At 46.6% G+C, this 25317-nt stretch overlaps 1 protein-coding gene across 2 annotated transcripts in view; it reads left to right on the forward strand.

Annotated features, from left to right (window-relative positions):
* Fbxl4 (F box and leucine-rich-repeat gene 4) overlaps positions 1-25317 on the forward strand; it is a 99223-nt gene that overhangs the window by 61745 nt on the left and 12161 nt on the right. For both annotated transcript variants that reach the window (XM_067786252.1, XM_067786251.1), the window contains 2 exons: positions 23832-23996; positions 24056-24221. In XM_067786252.1, the coding sequence (XP_067642353.1) occupies positions 23832-23996; positions 24056-24221 (331 nt within the window). The remainder of the gene's footprint in view (positions 1-23831; positions 23997-24055; positions 24222-25317) is intronic.

Here is a 25317-nt window from a genome sequence, read left to right on the forward strand (position 1 = left end):
GATCCCGAAAGAATTCCGAAAACTATCCAGAAATGATGCCGAAAGGGTCCGCAAATGATCGCGTCCCGTATTAGTCGAGAAAAAGTCCCGAAATGACCTCGACGGGATGCCGGACGAATCCCAAAAACCATCCAGAAATGATGCCGGTAGGTAGCCCAAATGATCCCGAAATAGTCCCGAAATGACCTCGTCTGCATCCCGGATGGATCCCGAAAATTATCCAGAAATGATACCGGAAAGGTCCCCAAATGATCCTCTAATAGTCCCGATATTACCCTGATGGGATCCTGGACGGATCCCGAAAACCATCCAGAAATGATGCCGAAAGGGTTCCCAAATGATCCCGTATTAGTCGCGAAAAAGTCCCGAAATGACCCCGACGGGATCCCGAAAACCATCCAGAAATGATGCCGAAAGGGTTCCCAAATGATCCCGTATTAGTCGCGAAAAAGTCCCGAAATGACCCCGAGGAGATCCGGGACGGATCCCGAAAACCATCCAGAAATGATGCCGGAAGAGCCCCCAAATGATCCCGAAAAAGCCCCCAAATGACCCGGCGAGATCCCGGACGGATCCCGAAAACCATCCAGAAATAATGCTGGAAGAGCCCCGAAATGATCCCGAAAAAGTCCCCAAATTACCCCGTCGAGATCCGGGACGGATCCCGAAGACCATCCAGAAATGATGCCGAAAGTCGCGAAAAAGTCCCGAAATGACCCCGACGGATCCCGAAAACCATCCAGAAATGATGCCGGAAGAGCCCCCAAATGATCCCGAAAAAGTCCCCAAATGACCCGACGAGATCCCGGACGGATCCCGAAAACCATCCAGAAATGATGCCGGAAGAGCCCCCAAATGATCCCGAAAATGTCCCTAAATTACCCCGACGAGATCCCGGACGGATACCGAAAACCATCCAGAAATGATGCCGAAAGTGTCCCCAAATGATCCCGTATTAGTCGCGAAAAAGTCCCGAAATGACCCCGACGGGATGCCGGACGAATCCCGAAGACCATCCAGAAATGATGCCTAAAGGGACCCAAAATAACCCCGAAAAAGTCCCGTAATGATCCCGGCAACCATCAAGAATTTATCTCTCGAAGGTACGCAAATGATCCCGAAAGTACCCCGACGGGAGCCCGGACGGATCCTGAAAACCATCCAGAAATGATGCCGTGAGGGTCCCAAAATGATCGCGAAAAAATCCCGAAATGATTCCGGAATAGTCCCGAAAATGTCCCAAAATAACCCCGACGGGATCCCGGACGGATCCCTAAAACTATACAGAAATGATCCCGGAAGGGTCCCAAAATGATCCCGAAATAGTCCCGAAAAAGTCCCGAAATTACCCCGGCGGGATCCCGGACCGATTCCGAAAACCATCCAGAAATGATCCCGGAAGGGTCTCCATATGAGGTGAAGCTAATTATAAAACCATGTTAATAAGGCAGCAGGCGCATTGGAGCGAATGAAAAGTTACATAGAAACATACAGGTAAAGCTAATAAAAGCGTGCTAATAAAAACAATTGAAGGAGGGCGGATGTCGGGAGTAAAAGGTGAGGACCACTGATCGTTCCTCCAAAATTGTCTAGATCTCGATCTGTATGTGCCAGATGCCAAAAACTATTGATTTAGGAGAAAATTTATATTGAGTTATAACAATTTATAGATTTTACACCAGAGTGGGTGATAAAGGGGGGAGGGGGCGGAGGGTGTCACTGCTTACTTTGTAAGCCCTCGACTTATTTGACCCCTTGTGTCTGTGATATTGGTGAAGGCCAGTATACGTAAAGTTATAATGTGTAAAAATTATTAAAAAGTAATTGCTCGAAGAGGTCGTGGGACCCCCACCCCTCTTTCCATGTTCGAAAAAAATTTCGCTAGTAGACTACTGTCTGTGTCCCAAATTTCATCAAAATCCGTGTATCCATTCTGGCGTGATTCAATCGCAAAGACGAAAAAATATAATAATTAAATTATAACTGTTCCTAGGGGGCGGGGACCACGCCCCTTTTCAAAAATATATAGCTAGTAGATCCTTCTAGACTATTGGCTATATGTGTGCAAAATTTCATCCAAATCGGTCCATCCGTTCTTGCGTGATTGAGTCACAAAGACAAACGTCTAGACAAACATCCAAACATCCAAACTTTCCCATTTATAATATACTAGCCTTTACCCGCGGCCCCGTCCGCAAGGAGAAAATTAAATATATGGGATATTCACGTTAGCCTGCTTATCAAGTTATCTGTTTAAAAAAATGTTTCTGTCTAATACATTTTATTTTTGTAATTGAGTAAAAAAAGAACTAAATGAGCTGATAACCTGATAGGATCCCCAAATTATCCCGAAATTATCCAGAAAAATCCACGAAATGACCCCGACGCTATCGCGGACAGATCCCGAAAACCATCTAGAAATGCCACGAAAGGGTCTCCAAAAGTTCCCGGAATAGTCGCAAAAACCCGAAATGACAACGACACGATTATAGACTTATCCAGAGAACCACAATGAAATGATGCCTGAAGGGTACCAAAATGACCCCAAAAAGTTCCGAAATGACCCTGACGGGCTCCCGGACGGTTCTCAAAAACCATCCAGGAAATATCCAGGAAGGGTCCTTAGGGGATCCACGACTGATCGTGAAAACCATACAGAAATGATTCCGGAAGGGTCCCAAAATGATCCCGTATTAGTCCCGAAAAGTCCTGAAATGACCCAGACTGGATCCCAGACGGATTCCGAAAACTATCCAGAAATGATGGCGGAAAGGTCCTCAAATGATCCCCTAATAGTCCCGAAATGACCCTGACGGTATTTCGAACGGACTCCTAAATGATCCTGACGGGATCCCGGACAGATCTCGAAATCCATCCAGAAATGATCTTGGAAGGGCCCAAAATAATCCCGAAACAATCTCCGAAAAGTTCAGAAATTACCCCGACGGGATCCCGCACGGATCCCAAAAACTATCCAGAAATGATGCCGAAATGTCCTCAAATGATCCCCTAATAGTCCCGAAATTACCGAAAACCATCCAGAAATTATGCCGGAAGGGACCCCAAATGATCCCGAATACCATACAGAAATGATGACGGAAAATACCCCAAATGATCCCGAAATAGTCCCGAAAAAGTTCCGAAATGACCCTGACGGGCTCCCGGATGGTTCTCAAAAACCATCCAGAAAATATCCAGAAAGGGTCCTTAGGGGATCCACGACGCATCGCGAAAACCATACAGAAATGATTCCGGAAGGGTCCCAAAATGATCCCGTATTAGTCAAGAAAAGTCCTGAAATGACCCCGACGGGATCCCAGACGGATTCCGAAAACTATCCAGAAATGATGCCGGAATGTCCTCAAATGATCCCCTAATAGTCCCGAAATTACCGAAAACCATCCAGAAATTATGCAGAAAGGGTCCCCAAATGATCCGATACCAGTCGATAAAAAGTCCCGAAATAACCCCGACGGGATCCCGGACGGATCCTCAAAATCATATAGAAATGATGCCGGAAGGTACCCCAAGTGATCCCGAAATAGTCCCGAAATGACCCTGGCAGGATCCCGTACGGATCCCGAAAACCATCCAGAAATGATGCCGAAAGGGTCCCCAAATCATCCCGTATTAGTCGAGAAAAAGTCCTGAATTGACCCCGTCGGGATCCCGGATGGATCCTCAAAACCATATAGAAATGATGCCGGAAGGTACCCCAAATGATCCCGAAATAGTCCCGAAATGACCCTGGCAGGATCCCGTAAGAATCCCGAAAACCATCCAGAAATAATGCCGAAAGGGTCCCCAAATCATCCCGTATTAGTCGAGAAAAAGTCCTGAATTGACCCCGTCGGGATCCCGGATGGATCCCGAAAACTATCCAGAAATGATGCCGGAAGGTATCCCGAAATAGTCCCGAAATTACCCTGACGGGATCCCGGACGGATCCCTAAAACCATCTAGAAATGGTGCCGGAAGGTACCTCAAATGATACCGAAATGACCCCGACGGGATCCCGGACGGATCCCGAAAACCATCTAGAAATGATGCCGGAAGGTACCCCAAATTATCCCGAAATAGTCCCGAAATGACCCCGACGGGATACCGGACGGACCCCGAAAACCATCCAGAAATGATGCCGAAAGCGTCCCCAAATGATCCCGTATTAGTTGAGAAAAATTCCCGAAATGACCCCGACGGGATCCCAGACGGATCCTCAAAACCATATAGAAATGATGCCGGAAGGTACCCCAAATGATCCCGTATAAGTCGAGAAAAAGTCCCTAAATGACCAAGACGGGATCCCGGACGGATCCCTAAAACCATCTAGCAATGATGCCGGAAGCTACCCCAAATTATCCCGTATTAGTCGAGAAAAAGTCCAGAAATGACCCCGACGGGATCCCTGATGGATCCCGAAAACCATCTAGAAATGATGCCGGAAAGTACCTCAAAGGAACCCGCATTAGTCGAGAAAAAGTCCCAAAATGACCCTGAAGGGATCCCGAACGGATCCCGAAAACCATACAGAAATGATGCCCAAAAGGTCCCCAAATGATCCCGTATTAGTCGAGAAAAAGTCCCGAAATGACCCCGACGGGATCCCGGACGGATCCCGAAAACCATTGGGAAGTGATGCCAGAAGGGTCCCCAAATGATCCCGTATTAGTCGAGAAAGGGCCCCGAAATGACCCTGAAGGGATCCGGACGGAACCCGAAAACCATCCAGAAATGATGCCGAAAGGGTCCTCAAATGATCCCGTATCAGTCGAGAAAAAGTCCAGAAGTGACCTCGACGGGACCCGGACGGATCCCGAAAACCATCCAGAAATGATGCCGAAAGGGTCCCCAAATGATCCAGTCTTAGTCGAGAAAAAGTTCCGAAAAGACCCCGACGGGATCCCGGACGGATCCCGAAAACCGTCCAGAAATGATGCCGGAAGGGTCCCCAAATGATCGCGAAATAGTCCCGAAATGATCCCAGAATAGTCCCGAAAATGTCCCAAAATAATCCCGACGGAATCCCGGACGGATCCCGAAAACTATACACAAATGATCCCGGAAGGGTCCCAAAATAATCCCGAAAAAGTCCAGAAAGGACCCCGGCGGGATCGCGGACGGATCCCGAAAACCATCCAGAAATGATCCCGGAAGGGTCTCGATATGACCCAAACGGGATTACAAATAGGGTGAAGATAATTATAAAACCATGTTAATAAGGCAACAGGCGCGTTAGAGCGAATGAAGAGTTACAAAGAAACATACAGGTAAAGCTAATAAAAGCGGGCTAATAAAAACAATTGAAGGAGGGCGGATGGCGGGAGGAGGAGAGTACCAATGATCGTTTTTCCAAAAATATTTAGATCTCGATCTATATGAGCCAGATACCAAAAATTATTGATTTTAGGACAAAATTTACATTGAGTTATAACAATTTATAGATTTTGCACAAGAGGGGAAAGGAGGACACCCCCCCTCCTCACTGCTCACTTTGTAAGCCCTCGACTTATTTCACCCATTGAGTTTGTAATATTGGTGAAGGTCAGTATACGTAAAGTTATAATGTGTAAAAATTGTTAAAAAGTAATTATTCGAAGGGGTCGTGGGACCCCCTTCCCCCTTTCCATGTTCGAAAAAAATTTCGCCAGTAGCCTATTATCTCTGTCCCAAATTTCATCAAAATCCGTGAAGCCGTTCTGGCGTGATTCAGTCGCAAAGACAAAAAAATATAATAATTAAATTATAACTGTTCCTAGGGGGCGGAGACCACGCCCCTTTTGAAAAATATATAGCTAGTAGATCCTTCTAGACTATTGGCTATATGCATGCCAAATTTCATACAAATCCGTCCAGCCGTTCTTGCGTGATTGAGTCACAAAGACAAACGTCTGGACAAACATCCAAACATCCAAACATCCAAACATCTTCACATCCAAACTTTGCCATTTATAATATATATTAGACTAGCCTTTACCCGCGGCCCCGTCCGCAAGGAAAATTTTAAATATATAGGCTATTCGCGTTAGCCTGCTTATTATCTGTTTAAAATTTTGTTTTCTGTCTAATGCATTTTATTTTTGTAATTGAGTAAAAAAAAGAACTAAATGAGCTGATAACCTGATAGGATCCCAAATGATGCCGAAATTATCCAGAAAAAGCTACGAAATGACCCCAACGCTATCGCGGACGGATCCCGAAAACCATCCAGAAATGCCCCGAAAGGGTCTCCAAAAGTTCCCCGAATAGTCCCAAAAAAACCCGAAATGAGAGCGACACGATTCTAGACGTATCCAGAGAACCACACAGAAATGATCCCTGAAGGTGTTCCAAAATGATCCCGAAAAGGTTCCGAAATGACCCTGACGGGCTCCCGGGCGGATCTCAAAAACCATCCAGAAAATATCCAGGAAGGGTCCCTAAATTATCCCGACTAACTCCAGGCGGCCACCGTGGTGTGATGGTAGCGTGCTCCGCCTATCACACCGTATTCCCTGGGTTCAACTCCCGGGCAAAGCAACATCAAAATTTTAGAAATAAGATTTTTCAATTAGAAGAAAATTTTTCTAAGCGGGGTTGCCCCTCGGCAGTGTCTGGCAAGCGCTCCGATTGTATTTCTGCCATGAAAAGCTCTCAGTGAAAACTCATCTGCCTTGCAGATGCCGTTCGGAGTCGGCATAAAACATGTAGGTCCCGTCCGGCCAATTTGTAGGGAAAAATCAAGAGGAGCACGACGAAAATTGGAAGAGAAGCTCGGCCTTAGATCTCTTCGGAGGTTATCGCGCCTTACATTTTTTTTTTTAACTCCAGAAAAAGTTCCGAAATGGCTCCGAGGGGATCCACGATGGATCGCGAAAACCATACAGAAATGATTCCGGAAGGATTCCAAAATGATCCCGAAATAGTCCAGAATTGACCCAGATGGGATCCCGCACAGATCCAGAAATGATCCCGGAAGGGTGCAAAAACTATCCCGGAAAAGTAACAAAAAATCCCGAAATGGCTCCTACGGCATCCCGGACGGATCCAGATATGATCTCGGAAGGGTCCCCAAATGATCCCAAAATGGTCCCGAAATTACCCTGATGGATCCGGCAAACCATCAAGAAATTATGCCGAAAGGGTCCCAAAATGATCCTGAAATAATACAGAAAAAGTCACGAAACGACCCCTAGAGGATCCCCAAATGATCCGGTATTAGCCCCGAAAAGGTCCCGAAATAACCCCGACAGGATCCCGGACAAATCCCGAAAACCATCCAGAAATGATGCCGGAAGGAATCCCAAATGATTCCGTAAAAGTCCCGCATTGATTCCGACGGGATCCCGAACGGATACCGAAAATCATCCAGAAGTGATGCCGGAAAGGTCCTCAAATGATCACCTAATAGTCCCGAAATGACCCTTAAGGGGTCATGGACGGATCCCATAAACCATCCAGAAATGATCCCGATATAGTCCCGAAGAAGTCCCGAAATGACCCTGACGGGATCTCGAACGCACCCCTAAATGACCCTGACGGGATCCCGGACAGATCCCGAAATCCATCCAGAAATGATCTTGGGAGGGATCCCAAATGATCCCGAAAAAGTCCCGCAATGATTCCGAGGGGATGCTGATCGGATACCGATAACCATCCAGAAGTGATGCCGGAAAGGTCCTCAAATGATCACCTAATACCAAAATGACCCTGACGGCATCCCGGACTGATCCCAAAATCCATCCAGAAATGATCTTGGGAAGGTCCCAAAATTATCCCGAAATAGTCTCGGAAAAGTTCAGAAATTATCCTGACGGGTGCCCGGACGAATCCTGAAAGCCATCTCTAAATGATCCCGAAAAAGTCCCGAAATGACCCTGACTGGACCCCGAAAGGATCCCGAAAACTATCCAGAAATGATGCCGGAAATGTCCTCAAATGATCACCTAATAGTTCCGAAAAGACCCTGACGGGATCCCGAACGGATCCCGACAACTATCTAGAAATGATGCCGAAAGGGCCCGCAAATGATCCCGTATTAGGCGAGAAAAAGTCCCGAAATGAACCCGACGGGATGCCGGACGAATCCCAAAAACCAGCCAGAAATGATGCCGGAAGGGACACCAAATGATCCCGAAAAAGTCCCGCAATAATTCCGACGGGATCCTGAGCGGATACCGAAAACCATCCAGAAGTGATGCCGAAAAGGTCCTCAAATGATCACTTAATAGTCCCAGAATGACCCTGATGGCATCCCGGACAGATCCCGAAATCCATCCAGAAATGATCTTGGGAGGGTCCCAAAATTATCCCGAAATAGTCTGGGAAAAGTCCAGAAATTACCCTGACGGATACCGGACGAATCCTGAAAACCAATCTTAAATGATGCCGAAAAAGTCCCGAAATGACCCTGATGGGACCCGGAAAGGATCCCGAAAACTAACCAGAAATGATGCCGGAAAGGTCCTCAAATGATCTCCCAATAGTTCCGAAAAGACCCTGACGGGATCCCGAACGGATCCCGACAACTATCCAGAAATGATACCGAAAGGGTCCGCAAATGATCCCGTATTAGTCGAGAAAAAGTCCCGAAATGACCCCGACGGGATGCCGGACGAATCCCAAAAACCATCCAGAAATGATTTTGGAAGGGACCCCAATGATCCCGAAAAAGTCCCGCAATTATTCCGACGGGAATCTGAACGGATACCGAAAACCATCCAGAAGTGATGCCGGAACGGTCCTCAAATGCTCACCTAATAGTCCCAAAATGACCCTGAGGGCATCCCGGACAAATCCCGAAATCCATCCAGAAATGATCTTGGGAAGGTCCCAAAATGATCCCGAAATAGTCTCGGAAAAGTCCAGAAATTACCCTAACGGGTTCCCGGACGAATCCTGAAAGCCATACTTAAATGATCCCGAAAAAGCCCCGAAATGACCCTGACGGGATCCCGAAAGGATTCCAAAAACTATCCAGAAATGATGCCGGAAAGGTCCTCAAATGATCCCCTAATAGTTCCGAAATGACCGTGACGGGATCCCGAACGGATCCCGACAACTATCCAGAAATTATGCCGGAAGAGCCCCCAAATGATCCCGAAAAAGTCCCCAAATGACCCCGACGATATCCCGGACGGATCCCGAAAACCATCCAGAAATGATGCCGGAAGAGCCCCAAATGATCCCGAAAAAGTCCCCAAATGACCCCGACATACTCCAGAAAAGGTTCTGAAATGGCTCCGAGGGGATCAACGACGGATCGGCAAAACCATACAGAAATGATTCCGGAAGGATCCCAAAATGATCCCGAAATAGTCCGGAAATGACCCAGATGGGATCCCGCACAGATCCAGAAATGATCCCGGAAGGGTCCAAAAACTATCCCGGAAAAGTAACAAAAAATCCCGAAATGGCTCCTACGGCATCCCGGACGGATCCAGAAATGATCTCGGAAGGGTCCCCAAATGATCCCAAAATGGTCCCGAAATGACCCTGATGGATCCGGCAAACCATCAAGAAATTATGCCGGAAGGGTCCCCAAATGATCCCGAAATAAAACAGAAAAAGTCACGAAACGACCCCTAGAGGATCCCCAAATGATCCCGTATTAGCCCCAAAAAAGTCCCAAAATGACCCTGACGGGATCTCGAAAGGATTCCGAAAACAATACAGAAATGATGCCGGAAAGGTCCTCAAATGATCCCCTAATAGTCCCGAAATGACCGTGACGGGATCCCGAAAATTATCCAGAAATGATGCCGGAAAGGTTCCCAAATGATCCCCTAATAGTCCCGAAATTACCCTAATGGGATCCCGGACGGATCCCGAAAACCATCCAGAAATGATGCCGAAAGGGTTCCCAAATGATCCCGTATTAGTCGCGAAAAAGTCCCGAAATGACCCCGACGGGATCCCGGACGGATCCCGAAAACCATCCAGAAATGATGCCGAAAGGGTTCCCAAATGATCCCGTATTAGTCGCGAAAAAGTCCCGAAATGACCCCGACGGGATCCCGGACGGATCCCGAAAGCCATCCAGAAATGATGCCGGATGAGCCCCAAAATGATCCCGAAAAAGTCCCCAAATGACTCCGACGAGATCCCGGACGGATCCCGAAAACCATCCAGAAATGATGCCGGAAGAGCCCCCAAATGATCCCGAAAAAGTCCCCAAATGACCCCGGCGATATCCCGGACGGATCCCGAAAACCATCCAGAAATGATGCCGGAAGAGCCCTCAAATGATCCCGAAAAAGTCCCCATATGACCCCGACGAGATCCCGCACGGATCCCGAAAACCATCCAGAAATGATGCCGGAAGGGTCCCCAAATGATCGCGAAATAGTCCCGAAATGATTCCGGAATAGTCCCGAAAATGTTCCAAAATAACCCCGACGGGATCCCGGACGGATCCCGTAAACTATACAGAAATGATCCCGGAAGGGTCCCAAAATGATCCCGAAATAGTCCCGAAATGACCTCTTCGGCATCCCGGACGGATCCCGAAAACCATCCAGAAATGATGCCGAAAGGGTTCCCAAATGATCCCGTATTAGTCGCGAAAAAGTCCCGAAATGACCCCGACGGGATCCCGGACGGATCCCGAAAACCATCCAGAAATGATGCCGAAAGGGTTCCCAAATGATCCCGTATTAGTCGCGAAAAAGTCCCGAAATGACCCCGACGGGATCCCGGACGGATCCCGAAAGCCATCCAGAAATGATGCCGGATGAGCCCCAAAATGATCCCGAAAAAGTCCCCAAATGACCCCGACGAGATCCCGGACGGATCCCGAAAACCATCCAGAAATGATGCCGGGAGAGCCCCCAAATGATCCCGAAAAAGTCCCCAAATGACCCCGACAATATCCCGGACGGATCCCGAAAACCATCCAGAAATGATGCCGGAAGAGCCCTCAAATGATCCCGAAAAAGTCCCCATATGACCCCGACGAGATCCCGCACGGATCCCGAAAACCATCCAGAAATGATGCCGAAAGGGTCCACAAATGATCCCGTATTAGTCCCGAAATGACCCCGACGGGATGCCGGACAAATCCCGAAGACCATCCAGAAATGATGCCTAAAGGGACCCAAAATAACCCTGAAAAAGTCCCGTAATGATCCCGGCAACCATCAAGAATTTATCTCTCGAAGGTACGCAAATGATCCCGAAAGTACCCCGACGGGATCCCGGACGGATCCCGAGAACCATCCAGAAATGATGCCGGAAGGATCCCCAAATGATCGCGAAATAGTCCCGAAATGATTCCGGAATAGTCCCGAAAATGTTCCAAAATAACCCCGACGGGATCCCGGACGGATCCCGTAAACTATACAGAAATGATCCCGGAAGGGTCCCAAAATGATCCCGAAATAGTCCCGAAAAAGTCCCGAAATTACCCCGGCGTAATCCCGGACCGATCCCGAAAACCATCCAGAAATGATCCCGGAAGGGTCTCGATATGACCCTTACGGTATTACAAATAAGGTGAAGCTAATTATAAAACCATGTTAATAAGGCAGCAGGCGCATTGGAGCGAATAAAAAGTTAGATAGAAACATACAGGTAAAGCTAATAAAAGCGTGCTAATAAAAACAATTGATGGAGGGCGGATGGCGGGAGTAGAGGAGAGGACCACTGATCGTTCCTCCAAAATTGTCTAGATCTCGTTCTATATGTACCAGATACCAAAAACTATTGATTTAGGAGAAAATTTAGATTGAGTTATAACAATTTATGGATTTTACACCAGAGGGGGAGATAAAGGGGGGCGGGCGGAGGGTGTCACTGCTTACTTTGTAAGCCCTCGACTTATTTGACCCCTTGAGTCTGTGATATTGGTGAAGGCCAGTATACGTAAAGTTATAATGTGTAAAAATTATGAAAAATAATTTCTCGAAGGGTCGTGGGACCCCCACCCCTCTTTCCATGTTCGAAAAAAATTTCGCTAGTAGACTACTGTCTGTGTCCCAAATTTCATCAAAATCCGTGTAGCCATTCTGGCGTGATTCAGTCGCAAAGACGAAAAAATATAATAATTAAATTATAACTGTTCCTAGGGGGCGGGGACCACGCCCCTTTTGAAAAATATATAGCTAGTAGATCCTTCTAGACTATTGGCTATATGTGTGCAAAATTTCATCCAAATCGGTCCAGCCGTTCTTGCGTTATTGAGTCACAAAGACAAACGTCTGGACAAACATTCAAACATCCAAACATCCAAACATCCAAACATCCAAACATCTAAACATCCAAACATCTTAACATCCAAACTTTCCCATTTATAATATATATTAGAATTAGATACTAGCCTTTACCCGCGGCCCCGTCCGCAAGGAAAATTTTAAATATATGGGCTATTCGCGTTAGCCTGCTTATTATCTGTTTAAAATTTTGTTTTCTGTCTAATGCATTTTATTTTTGTAATTGAGTAAAAAAAAGAACTAAATGAGCTGATAACCTGATAGGATCCCAAATGATCCCGAAATTATCCAGAAAAAGCTACGAAATGACCCCAACGCTATCGCGGACGGATCCCGAAAACCATCCAGAAATGCCCCGAAAGGGTCTCCAAAAGTTCCCCGAATAGTCCCAAAAAAACCCGAAATGAGAGCGACACGATTCTAGACGTGACCAGAGAACCACACAGAAATGATCCCTGAAGGTGTTCCAAAATGATCCCGAAAAGGTTCCGAAATGACCCTGACGGGCTCCCGGGCGGATCTCAAAAACCATCCAGAAAATATCCAGGAAGGGTTCCTAAATTATCCCGACTAACTCCAGAAAAAGTTCCGAAATGCCTCCGAGGGGATCCACGATGGATCGCGAAAACCATACAGAAATGATTCCGGAAGGATTCCAAAATGATCCCGAAATAGTCCGGAATTAACCCAGATGGGATCCCGCACAGATCCAGAAATGATCCCGGAAGGGTGCAAAAACTATCCCGGAAAAGTAACAAAAAATCCCGAAATGGCTCCTACGGCATCCCGGACGGATCCAGAAATGATCTCGGAAGGGTCCCCAAATGATCCCAAAATGGTCCCGAAATTACCTTGATGGATCCGGCAAACCATCAAGAAATTATGCCGAAAGGGTCCCAAAATGATCCCGAAATAATACAGAAATAGTCACGAAACGACCCCTAGAGGATCCCCAAATGATCCCGTATTAGCCTCGAAAAGGTCCCGAAATAACCCCGACGGGATCCCGGACAAATCCCGAAAACCATCCAGAAATGATGCCGGAAGGAATCCCAAATGATTCCGTAAAAGTCCCGCATTGATTCCGACGGGATCCCGAACGGATACCGAAAATCATCGAGAAGTGATGCCGGAAAGGTTCTCAAATGATCATCTAATAGTCCCGAAATGACCCTTAAGGGGTCATGGACGGATTCCATAAACCATCCAGAAATGATCCCGATATAGTCCCGAAGAAGTCCCGAAATGACCCTGGCGGGATCTCGAACGCACCCCTAAATGACCCTGACGGGATCCCGGACAGATCCCGAAATCCATCCAGAAATGATCTTGGGAGGGACCTCAAATGATCCCGAAAAAGTCCCGCAATGATTCCGAGGGGATCCTGATCGGATACCGAAAACCATCCAGAAGTGATGCCGAAAAGGTCCTCAAATGATCACCTAATAGTCCCAAAATGACCCTGACTGCATCCCGGACAGATCCCGAAATCCATCCAGAAATGATCTTGGGAGGGTCCCAAAATTATCCCGAAATAGTATGGGAAAAGTCCCGAAATTACCCTGACGGATCCCGGACGAATCCTGAAAACCAATCTTAAATGATGCCGAAAAAGTCCCGAAATGACCCTGATGGGATCCGGAAAGGATCCCGAAAACTAACCAGAAATGATGCCGGAAAGGTCCTCAAATGATCTCCCAATAGTTCCGAAAAGACCCTGACGGGATCGCGAACGGATCCCGACAACTATCCAGAAATGATACCGAAAGGGCCCGCAAATGATCCGGTATTAGTCGAGAAAAAGTCCCGAAATGACCCCGACGGGATGCCGGACGAATCCCAAAAACCATCCAGAAATGATGTCGGAAGGGACCCCAATGATCCCGAAAAAGTTCCGCAATTATTCCGACGGGAATCTGAACGGATACCGAAAACCATCCAGAAGTGATGCCGGAAAGGTCCTCAAATGCTCACCTAATAGTCCCAAAATGACCCTAAGGGCATCCCGGACAAATCCCGAAATCCATCCAGAAATGATCTTGGGAAGGTCCCAAAATGATCCCGAAATAGTCTCGGAAAAGTGCAGAAATTACCCTGACGGGTTCACGGACGAATCCTGAAAGCCATCCTTAAATGATCCCGAAAAAGCCCCGAAATGACCCTGACGGGATCCCGAAAGGATTCCGAAAACTATCCAGAAATGATGCCGGAAAGGTCCTCAAATGATCCCCTAATAGTTCCGAAATGACCGTGACGGGATCCCGAACGGATCCCGACAACTATCCAGAAATTATGCCGAAAGGGTCCCCAAATGATCCCGAAATAAAACAGAAAAACTCACGAAACGACCCCTAGAGGATCCCCAAATGATCCCGTATTAGCCCCGAAAAAGTCCCAAAATGACCCTGACGGGATCCCGAAAGGATTCCGAAAACAATACAGAAATGATGCCGGAAAGGTCCTCAAATGATCCCCTAATAGTCCCGAAGTGACCGTGACGGGATCCCGAAAACTATCCAGAAATGATGCCGAAAGGGTCCGCAAATGATCCCGTATTAGTCGAAAAAAAGTCCCGAAAGGACCACGACGGGATCCCGGACGAATCCCAAAAACCATCCAGAAATGATGCCGGTAGGTATCCCAAATGATCCCGAAATAGTCCCGAAATGACCTCGTCGGCATCCCGGACGGATCCCGAAAATTATCCAGAAATGATGCCGGAAAGGTTCCCAATGATCCCCTAATAGTCCCGAAATTACCCTAATGGGATCCCGGACGGATCCCGAAAACCATCCAGAAATGATGCCGAAAGGGTTCCCAAATGATCCCGTATTAGTCGCGAAAAAGTCCCGAAATGACCCCGACGGGATCCCGGACGGATCCCGAAAACCATCCAGAAATGATGCCGGATGAGCCCCAAAATGATCCCGAAAAGTCCCCAAATGACCCCGACGAGATCCCGGACGGATCCCGAAAACCATCCAGAAATGATGCCGGAAGGGTCCCCAAATGATCGCGAAATAGTCCCGAAATGATTCCGGAATAGTCCCGAAAATGTTCCAAAATAACCCCGACGGGATCCCGGACGGATCCCGTAAACTATACAGAAATGATCCCGGAAGGGTCCCAAAATGATCCCGAAATAGTCCCGAAAAAGTCCCGAAATTACCCCGGCGTAATCCCGGACCGATTCCGAAAACCATCCAGAAATGATCCCGGACCGATTCCGAAAACCATCCAGAAATGATCCCGGAAGGGTCTCGATATGACCCTTACGGTATTACAAATAAGGTGAAGCTAATTATAAAACCATGTTAATAAGGCAGCAGGCGCATTGGAGCGAATAAAAAGTTAGATAGAAACATACAGGTAAAGCTAATAAAAGCGTGCTAATAAAAACAATTGATGGAGGGCGGATGGCGGGAGTAGAGGAGAGGACCACTGATCGTTCCTCCAAAATTGTCTAGATCTCGTTCTGTATGTACCAGATACCAAAAACTATTGATTTAGGAGAAAATTTAGATTGAGTTATAACAATTTATGGATTTTACACCAGAGGGGGAGATAAAGGGGGGCGGGCGGAGGGTGTCACTGCTTACTTTGTAAGCCCTCGACTTATTTGACCCCTTGAGTCTGTGATATTGGTGAAGGCCAGTATACGTAAAGTTATAATGTGTAAAAATTATTTCTCGAAGGGGTCGTGGGACCCCACCCCTCTTTCCATGCTCGAAAAAAATTTCGCTAGTAGACTACTGTCTGTGACCCAAATTTCATTAAAATCCGTGTAGCCATTCTGGCGTGATTCAGTCGCAAAGACGAAAAAATATAATAATTAAATTATAACTGTTCCTAGGGGGCGGGGACCACGCCCCTTTTGAAAAATATATAGCTAGTAGATCCTTCTAGACTATTGGCTATATGTGTGCAAAATTTCATCCAAATCGGTCCAGCCGTTCTTGCGTTATTGAGTCACAAAGACAAACGTCTGGACAAACATCCAAACATCCAAACATCTTAACATCCAAACTTTCCCATTTATAATATACTAGCCTTTACCCGCGGCCCCGTCCGCAAGGAGAAAATAAAATATATGTGCTATTCACGTTAGCCTGCTTATCAAGTTGTCTGTTTAAAAATTTTTTCTGTCAATGTATTTTATTTTTTAATACAGTAAAAAAAAAGAACTAACTGAGCTGATGGGCACGCTTACATGAATAGTACAATACACTTTTTTCGAATTAAAAAAAATACATTTTGTTTCTAAGTTAAATTAATTGATATGACAGGGGTGAAAGAATTACTACTCATAGAACAAAGGAGTGAAACTACAATTAGCTAAAACCAAAAAGAAGTTTTTAAATGAAAGCAGTGTTGCTTTTTCGGGTATTTAGTTGGTTAAAATATTACAAAAATTTTAATTATAGTTGTAATAGTTCGTTACAGGATTCATTTAAAAATAGAACGAAAAAGCTGTGATATATTAAAGATAAAACATACCGAATTTTAATTACGAATAATTTGCCGTAAATCCACGGCCATGTGTGCTGAATTACCGGTTTCGAAGAGACCTAAAATGATCCCGGAAGTGTCCCTAAATGACACCAAATAGTAACGAAATGATGCCGACGGGATCCTGGACAAATCTCGAAAACTATCCAGAAATGATGCCGGAAGGGTCCCAAAATAATCCCGAAGTAGTAACGAAAAGTCCCGAAATGACCCTGACGGGATCCCGGACGGATCCCGAAAACCATCCAGATTTGATTCCTGAACGGTCCGCAAATGATCCCGATATAGTCCGAAAAAGTCCCGAAAAAACTCTGACGGGATCCCGGACAAATCCCGAAAATCGTCCAGAAATTATCCCGGAGGAGTCCCAAAATGATTCCGAAATAGTAGTCACGAAAAAGGCCCGAAATGACCCTGACGGGATCCCGAAAACCATCCAGAAATGACTCTGGAGGGATCCCCATATGATCCCGGAAAAGTCCACAAACCATCCAGAATTGATCTCTGAAGGTTCCGCAAATGATCCCGAAATAGTCCCGAAAGTCACGAAAAACTCAGACACATCCCGAAAATCATGAAGAAATTATCCTGGAAGGGTCCCAAAATTACCCCGAAATAACTCTGACGGGATTCCGGACAGATCCCGAAAATCATCCAGAACTGAGCTCTGAAACGTCCCCAAATAATCCAGAAATAGTCCGGAAAAAGTCCCGAAAAAACTCCGTTGGGATCCCGGACAGATCCCGAAAATCACCCAGAAATTATGCCGGAGGGGTCCCAAAATGATTCCGAAATAGTCCCGAAAAAGTCCCGAAATGACCTTGAGGGGATCCCAGACCGATACCGAAAACCATCCAGAATTGATCTCTAAAGGGTCCGCAATTTATCGCAGATAAAGTCGCGAAAAAACTACGAAGGGATCCCGAACAGATCCCAAAAATCATAGAGAAATTATCCCGGAAGGGTTCCAAAATGATCCCGAAATAGTCCCGAAAATGCGCGAAATAACCCTGACGGGATCCCGGACGGATCCCGAAAACCACCCAGAAATGATCTTTAAGGGCAACTGACCCCGAAATAGTCGTGAAAAAGTCCCGAAATTACCCCGACGGGATCCCGAAAACCATCCAGAAATTATCCCTGAAGGATCCCCAAATGATCCAATAACAGTCTCGAAACTCCCTGACATTTTCCCGAAAAAGTAAAAAAATAAACCCGACGGGATCTCGGACGGATCCCGAAAATGATCCAGAAATGATGCCGGAAGGGACCCCAAATGATCCCGAAAAATTCCCGAAATTCCCCCGATGGGATCCCGGACGGATCCCGGACCATCCAGAAATGATGCCGGCTGGTACCCCAAAATGATCCCGAAATAGGCCAGAAATGACCCCGTCGGGATCCCGGACGGATCCCCAAAAGTATACAGAAATGATGCTGGAAGGTGAAATGATCCCCTTAAAGAAAGATGAAAAATGAAATGATCCCCTTATAGTTCCGAAATGATCCTGACGGGATTCCCGACGGATCCCGGAAACTATCCAGAAATGATGCCGGAAAGGTTCCCAAGTTATCCCCAAATAGTCCCGAAATTACCCTGACGGTATCCCGGACGGATCACGAAAACCATCCGGAAATGATAGCGAAAGGGTCCCCAAATGATCCCGCATTAGTCGCGGGTTCCGAAATGACCCTGACGGGATCCCCGAAGGATCCCGGAAACTATCCAGAAATGATGCCGGAAAGGTTCCCAAGTTATCCCCAAATAGTCCCGAAATTACCCTGACGGTATCCCGGACGGATCACGAAAACCATCCGGAAATGATAGCGAAAGGGTCCCCAAATGATCCCGCATTAGTCGCGGGTTCCGAAATGACCCTGACGGGATCCCCGAAGGATCCCGGAAACTATCCAGAAATGATGCCGGAAAGGTTCCCAAGTTATCCCCAAATAGTCCCGAAATTACCCTGACGGTATCCCGGACGGATACCGAAAACCATCTAGAAAAGTGGCCGGAAGATACCCCAAATGATCCCGAAAAAGTCCTGAAATGATCCAGACGGGATCCCGGACGAATCCCGAAAACTATCCATATAGGTACCCCAAATGATCCCGAAATAGTCCCGAAATGACCCCGCCGAGATCACGGGCGGATCCCGAAAAAGTCCTGAAATGACCCCGACGGGATCCCGTACGGATCCCGAAAACCAACCAGAAATGATGCCGGTAGGTACCCCAAATGGTCCCGATATGAGCCCGTCGGGATCCCGCACGGATCCTTAAAACCATCCAGAAATGATGCCGGAAAGGTCCCTAAATGATTATTTAATAGTCCCGAAATTACGCCGACGGAATCCCGGACAGATCCGGAAACCATCCAGAAATAATGCCGGTAGGTACCCCAACTGGTCCCGATATGACCCCGTCGGGATCCCGAACGGATCCCTAAAACTATCCAGAAATGATGCCGAAAGGGCCCCAAATGATCCTGTATTAGTCGAGAAAAAGTTCCGAAATGACTCCGACGGGATCCCGGATGGATCCCGAAAACCATCTAGAAATGATGCCGGAAGAGACCCCAAATGATCCCGCAAAGGTCCCAAAATGACCCCGACAGGATCCCGGACGGATCCCGAAAATCATCCAGAAATGATGCCGGAGGAGACCCCAAATGATCCCGCTAAAGTCCCAAAATGACCCCGACAGGGTCCCGGACGGATCCCGTAAACCATCCAGAAATGATGCCGGAAGAGACCCCAAATGATCTCGCAAAAGTCCCAAAATGACCCCGACAGGATCCCGGACGGATCTCGTAAACCATCCAGAAATGATGCCGGAAGAGACCCCAAATGATCCCGCAAAAGTCCCAAAATGACCCCGACAGGATCCCGGACGGATCCCGAAAACCATCCAGAAATGATGCCGAGAGAGACCCCAAATGATCCCGCAAAAGTCCCAAAATGACCCCGACAGGATCCCGGACGGATCCCGTAAACCATCCAGAAATGATGCCGGAAGAGAACCCAAATGATCCCGCAAAAGGCACAAAATGACCCCGACAGGATCCCGGACGGATCCCGTAAACCATCCAGAAATGATGCCGGAAGAGACCCCAAATGATCCCGAAAAAGTCCCAAAATGACCCCGACAGGATCCCGGACGGATCCCGAAAACCATACAGAAATGATGCTGGAAGAGACCCCAAATGATCCCGCAAAAGTCTCAAAATGGCCCCGACAGGATCCCGGACGGATCCTGTAAACCATCCAGAAATGATGCCGGAAGAGACCCCAAATGATCCCGCAAAAGTCCCAAAATGACCCCGACAGGATTCCGGACGGATCCCGAAAACCATCCAGAAATGATGCCGGAAGAGACCCCAAATGATCCCGCAAAAGTCCCAAAATGACCCCGACAGGATCCCGGACGGATACCGAAAACCATCCAGAAATGATGCCGGAATGGACCCCAAATGGTCCCGAAATGACACCGACGGGATCACGGACGGATACCGAAAACCATGCAGAAATGATGCCGGCAGGTACCTCAAATTATCCCGAAATAGTCCCGAAATGATCCCGTCAGGGTCGTGGACGGATTCCGAAAACCATCCAGAAATGATGCCGATAAGGTCCCCAAATGATCCTGTATTAGTCGAGAAAAAATTCCGAAATGACTCCGACGGGATCCCGGACGGATCCCGAAAACCATCTTGAATTGATACCGGAAGGTACCCCAAATGATGCCGAAATAGTCCCGAAATGACATCGACGGGATCCCGGACGGATCCCGAAAACCATCCAGAAATGATGCCGGCAGGTACCCCAAATTATCCCGAAATAGTCCCGAAATGACCCTGACGGGATCGCGGACGGATTCCTAAAACCATCCAGAAATGATGCCGATAAGGTCCCCAAATGATCCTGTATTAGTCGAGAAAAAATTCCGAAATGACTCCGACGGGATCCCGGACGGATCCCGAAAACCATCTAGAATTGATACCGGAAGGTACCCCAAATGATGCCGAAATAGTCCCAAAATGACCCCGACAGGGTCCCGGACGGATCCCGTAAACCATCCAGAAATGATGCCGGAAGAGACCCCAAATGATCCCGCAAAAGTCCCAAAATGACCCCGACAGAATCCCGGACGGATCCCGTAAACCATCCAGAAATGATGCCGGAAGAGACCCCAAATGATCCCGCAAAAGTCCCAAAATGACCCCGACAGGATCCCGGACGGATCCCGTAAACCATCCAGAAATGATGCCGGAGGAGACCCCAAATGATCCCGCAAAAGTCCCAAAATGACCGCGACAGCATCCCGGACATATCCCGTAAACCATCCAGAAATGATGCCGGAAGAGACCCCAAATGATCCCGCAAAAGTCCCAAAATGACCCCGACAGGATCCCGGACGGATCCCAAAAACCATCCAGAAATTATGCCGGAGGAGACCCCAAATGATCCCGCAAAAGTCTCAAAATGACCCCGACAGGATCCCGGACGGATCCCGAAAACCATCCAGAAATGATGCTGGAAGAGACCCCAAACGATCCCGCAAAAGTCCCAAAATGACCCCGACAGGATCCCGGACGGATCCCGGAAACCATCCAGAACTGATGCCGGAGGAGACCCCAAATGATCCCGCAAAAGTCTCAAAATGGCCCCGACAGGATCCCGGACGGATCCCGAAAACCATCCAGAAATGATGCTGGAAGAGACCCCAAATGATCCCGCAAAAGTCCCAAAATGACCCCGACAGGATCCCGGACGGATCCCGTAAACCATCCAGAAATTATGCCGGAAGAGACCCAAAATGATCCCGCAAAAGTCCCAAAATGACCGCGACAGGATCCGGACGGATCCCGTAAACCATCCAGAAATGATGCCGGAAGAGACCCCAAATGATCCCGCAAAAGTCCCAAAATGACCCCGACAGGATCCCGGACGGATCCCGTAAACCATACAGAAATGATGCCGGAAGAGACCCCAAATGATCCCGCATAAGTCCCAAAATGATCCCGACAGGATCCCGGACGGATCCCGTAAACCATCCAGAAATGATGCCGGAGGAGACCCCAAATGATCCCGCAAAAGTCTCAAAATGACCCCGACAGGATCCCGGACGGATCCCGAAAAGCATCCAGAAATGATGCTGGAAGAGACCCCAAATGATCCCGCAAAAGTCCCAAAATGACCCCGACAGGATCCCGGACGGATCCCGTAAACCATCCAGAAATGATGCCGGAGGATACCCCAAATGATCCCGCTAAAGTCCCAAAATAACCCCGACAGGGTCCCGGACGGAGCCCGTAAACCATCCAGAAATGATGCCGGAAGAGACCCCAAATGATCCCGCAAAAGTCCCAAAATGACCCCGACAGGATCCCGGACGGATCCCGTAAACCATCCAGAAATGATGCCGGAAGAGACCCCAAATGATCCCGCAAAAGTCCCAAAATGACGCCGACGGGATCCCGGACGGATCCCGTAAACCATCCAGAAATGATGCCGGAAGAGACCCCAAATGATCCCGCAAAAGTCCCAAAATGACCCCGACAGGATCCCGGACGGATCCCGTAAACCATCCAGAAATGATGCCGGAAGAGACCCCAAATGATCCCGCAAAAGTCCCAAAATGACCCCGACAGGATCCCAGACGGATCCCGTAAACCATCCAGAAATGATGCCGGAAGAGACCCCAAATGATCCCGCAAAAGTCCCAAAATTACGCCGACGGGATCCCGGACGGATCCCGTAAACCATCCAGAAATGATGCCGGAAGAGACCCCAAATGATCCCGCAAAAGTCCCAAAATGACGGCGACGGGATCCCGGACGCATCCCGAAAACCATCCAGAAATGATGCCGGAAGGGTCCCCAAATGATCGCGAAATAGTCCCGAAATGATTCCGGAATAGTCCCGAAAATGTCCCAAAATAACCCCGACGGGATCCCGGACGGATCCCGAAAACTATACAGAAATGATCCCGGAAGGGTCCCAAAACGATCCCGAAATAGTCCCGAAAAAGTCCCGAAATTACCCCGGCGTAATCCCGGACCGATCCCGAAAACCATCCAGAAATGATCCCGGAGGGTCTCGATATGACCCTTACGGGATTACAAATAAGGTGAAGCTAATTATAAAACCATGTTAATAAGGCAGCAAGCGCATTGGAGCGAATAAAAAGTTACATAGAAACATACAGGTAAAGCTAATAAAAGCGTGCTAATAAAAACAATTGATGGAGGGCGGATGGCGGGAGTAGAGGAGAGGAACACTGATCGTTCCTCCAAAATTGTCTAGATCTCGTTCTGTATGTACCAGATACCAAAAGCTATTGATTTAGGAGAAAATTTATATTGAGTTATAACAATTTATAGATTTTACACCAGAGGGGGAGATAAAGGGGGGTGGGCGGGCGGAGGGTGTCACTGCTTACTTTGTAAGCCTTCGACTTATTTGACCCCTTGAGTCTGTGATATTGGTGAAGGCCAGTATACGTAAAGTTATAATGTGTAAAAATTATTGAAAAATAATTTCTCGAAGGGGTCGTGGGACCCCCACCCCTCTTTCCATATTCGAAAAAAATTTCGCTAGTAGACTACTGTCTGTGTCCCAAATTTCATCAAAATCCGTGTAGCCATTCTGGCGTGATTCAGTCGCAAAGACGAAAAAATATAATAATTAAATTATAACTGTTCCTAGGGGGCGGTGACCACGCCCCTTTTGAAAAATATATAGCTAGTAGATCCTTCTAGACTATTGGCTATATGTGTGCAAAATTTCATCCAAATCGGTCCAGCCGTTCTTGCGTGATTGAGTCACAAAGACAAACGTCTGGACAAACATCCAAACATCCAAACATCCAAACATCCAAACATCTTCACATCCAAACTTTCCCATTTATAATATATATTAGATATTAGATTAGATTAGATTCTGACACATAACGAGTTTGTAACTTGTTCTGAGGTCTCTACGACCTCATAGAAAACTTGCATTTGCATACGATTCCGATCTCTGATTATCACATACCGTGTATGTAGAAATATAGATATCGCATACTCCAAAATTGTGCCTACAAACATTTAGTATGCCAATATATGTATAAACAAACGTGTCTATTTACTAGAACTCTCCTTGAGGAATTGTTCAACAGATCCGCCGTTATTAAATTTCTCTTGCCTGGCAAATTTAAAAAACCTAGAGCGATTGGATTTATTTCAAACAGTTATCGAGCCAGAATTGATATTAGCCATGTTGGAAAATAATCGAAAGCTGAAACACTTAAATTTAGGTAAATACTTTTATTTATTAAATATATTTCAAATTATAACAAAGTTTGTCCTTTTGTAGCATTTTGTGGGATAGCAGTTAATATGGATGCAGTGGCTCAGAGAATAGGGCAATACAACCAAAACTTGATCTCATTGGATATGTGGAAATCCCGTTTTCTATCTGCAGTAGGTTTAGAGGCATTATCCAAATGTCATGATTTAGAGGAAGTGGATTTTGGTTGGTGGTAAGTAAATGCATACAATATAGATTTACATGCATACTGCGACTTAAAAAATAACGGTAAAAATTAAACAATTTCAATAGTTAAACTCTTTTTTTTTTTTTAATTAGCAGTTAAATAAAAAAAATAGTAGATTTTTTTAGCAAAAATTGCAAACCCAATTTTAAAACAATTTACGACAAAATTTGGACAATCGAAAAGGAAGAGGCAGGAAATTTTTAATTTAAAAAGCTTTAGATTCGCATTAAAACAATCTTAATCAAAAGCAAGAAAGCAAGTATAATTTCGTTCGAAAGCGAACATTGCATACCCAGCTCTGTGCCCCCATATATTTATTTATGATACTGTAACGAATTTTTATTTGCAAATCCTCTTATTTGCCCTTTTGCTAGGATCGTATCGCTAAACTGTTGAATAAATAACTCCAATATTGAATGATGGAAAAATGGCCTTTATTAAGTACTTCACAATAACACTCAAACTGTGCAACGAATAGCTTAATAACCAAACTGATATCTTAAAGGAAACTGACTTTCAAAATAATAGTGCTATTGCTCGCTAGATATCGTCTTACTCGTAACTGCTTGACAATTCAAATCAAACTGAATTCTTCTTACTCGCTGGCGCCGCTTTTATAGTTTACGCTGCATACTTCTAGGCTCTTCGATTTCCAGAAGTTACTAGTTGTTTCGGCTACAAAATCCCCAGCCACAACTACGTGCACAAATTATTGCTCTCTCTTGTGACAAAACTCAGATAAGGTATATGCATGTGTTTGTAGTTTACAGTCTCCCGCACACACATAAGCGTATAAGTAAATTCATCGGTGTGTGACATCTCATCTCTTGCTGCCTTGTATGTAAATGTTGCTCGTCGGAATGTGTACATATGTGTAGACGCAATTCTTTATTCGTTTATGTAGATACATAATGATTGAATTATTGATGTGCATTCACGTCACTGCTTAGATCGGCTTAGAGCTGGCAGCACTCCTTAGTTTTGCTAATATTCGTAACAATACATTTAAATAGAAATGTACCGAACACTAAATATTATGAAAGCTGAAACATACTACCTAAACTTATGCAAATATCGTCTT

This window comes from Eurosta solidaginis, chromosome 4 (assembly GCF_040869045.1).
Source record: "Eurosta solidaginis isolate ZX-2024a chromosome 4, ASM4086904v1, whole genome shotgun sequence".
Taxonomy (NCBI): domain Eukaryota; kingdom Metazoa; phylum Arthropoda; class Insecta; order Diptera; family Tephritidae; genus Eurosta; species Eurosta solidaginis.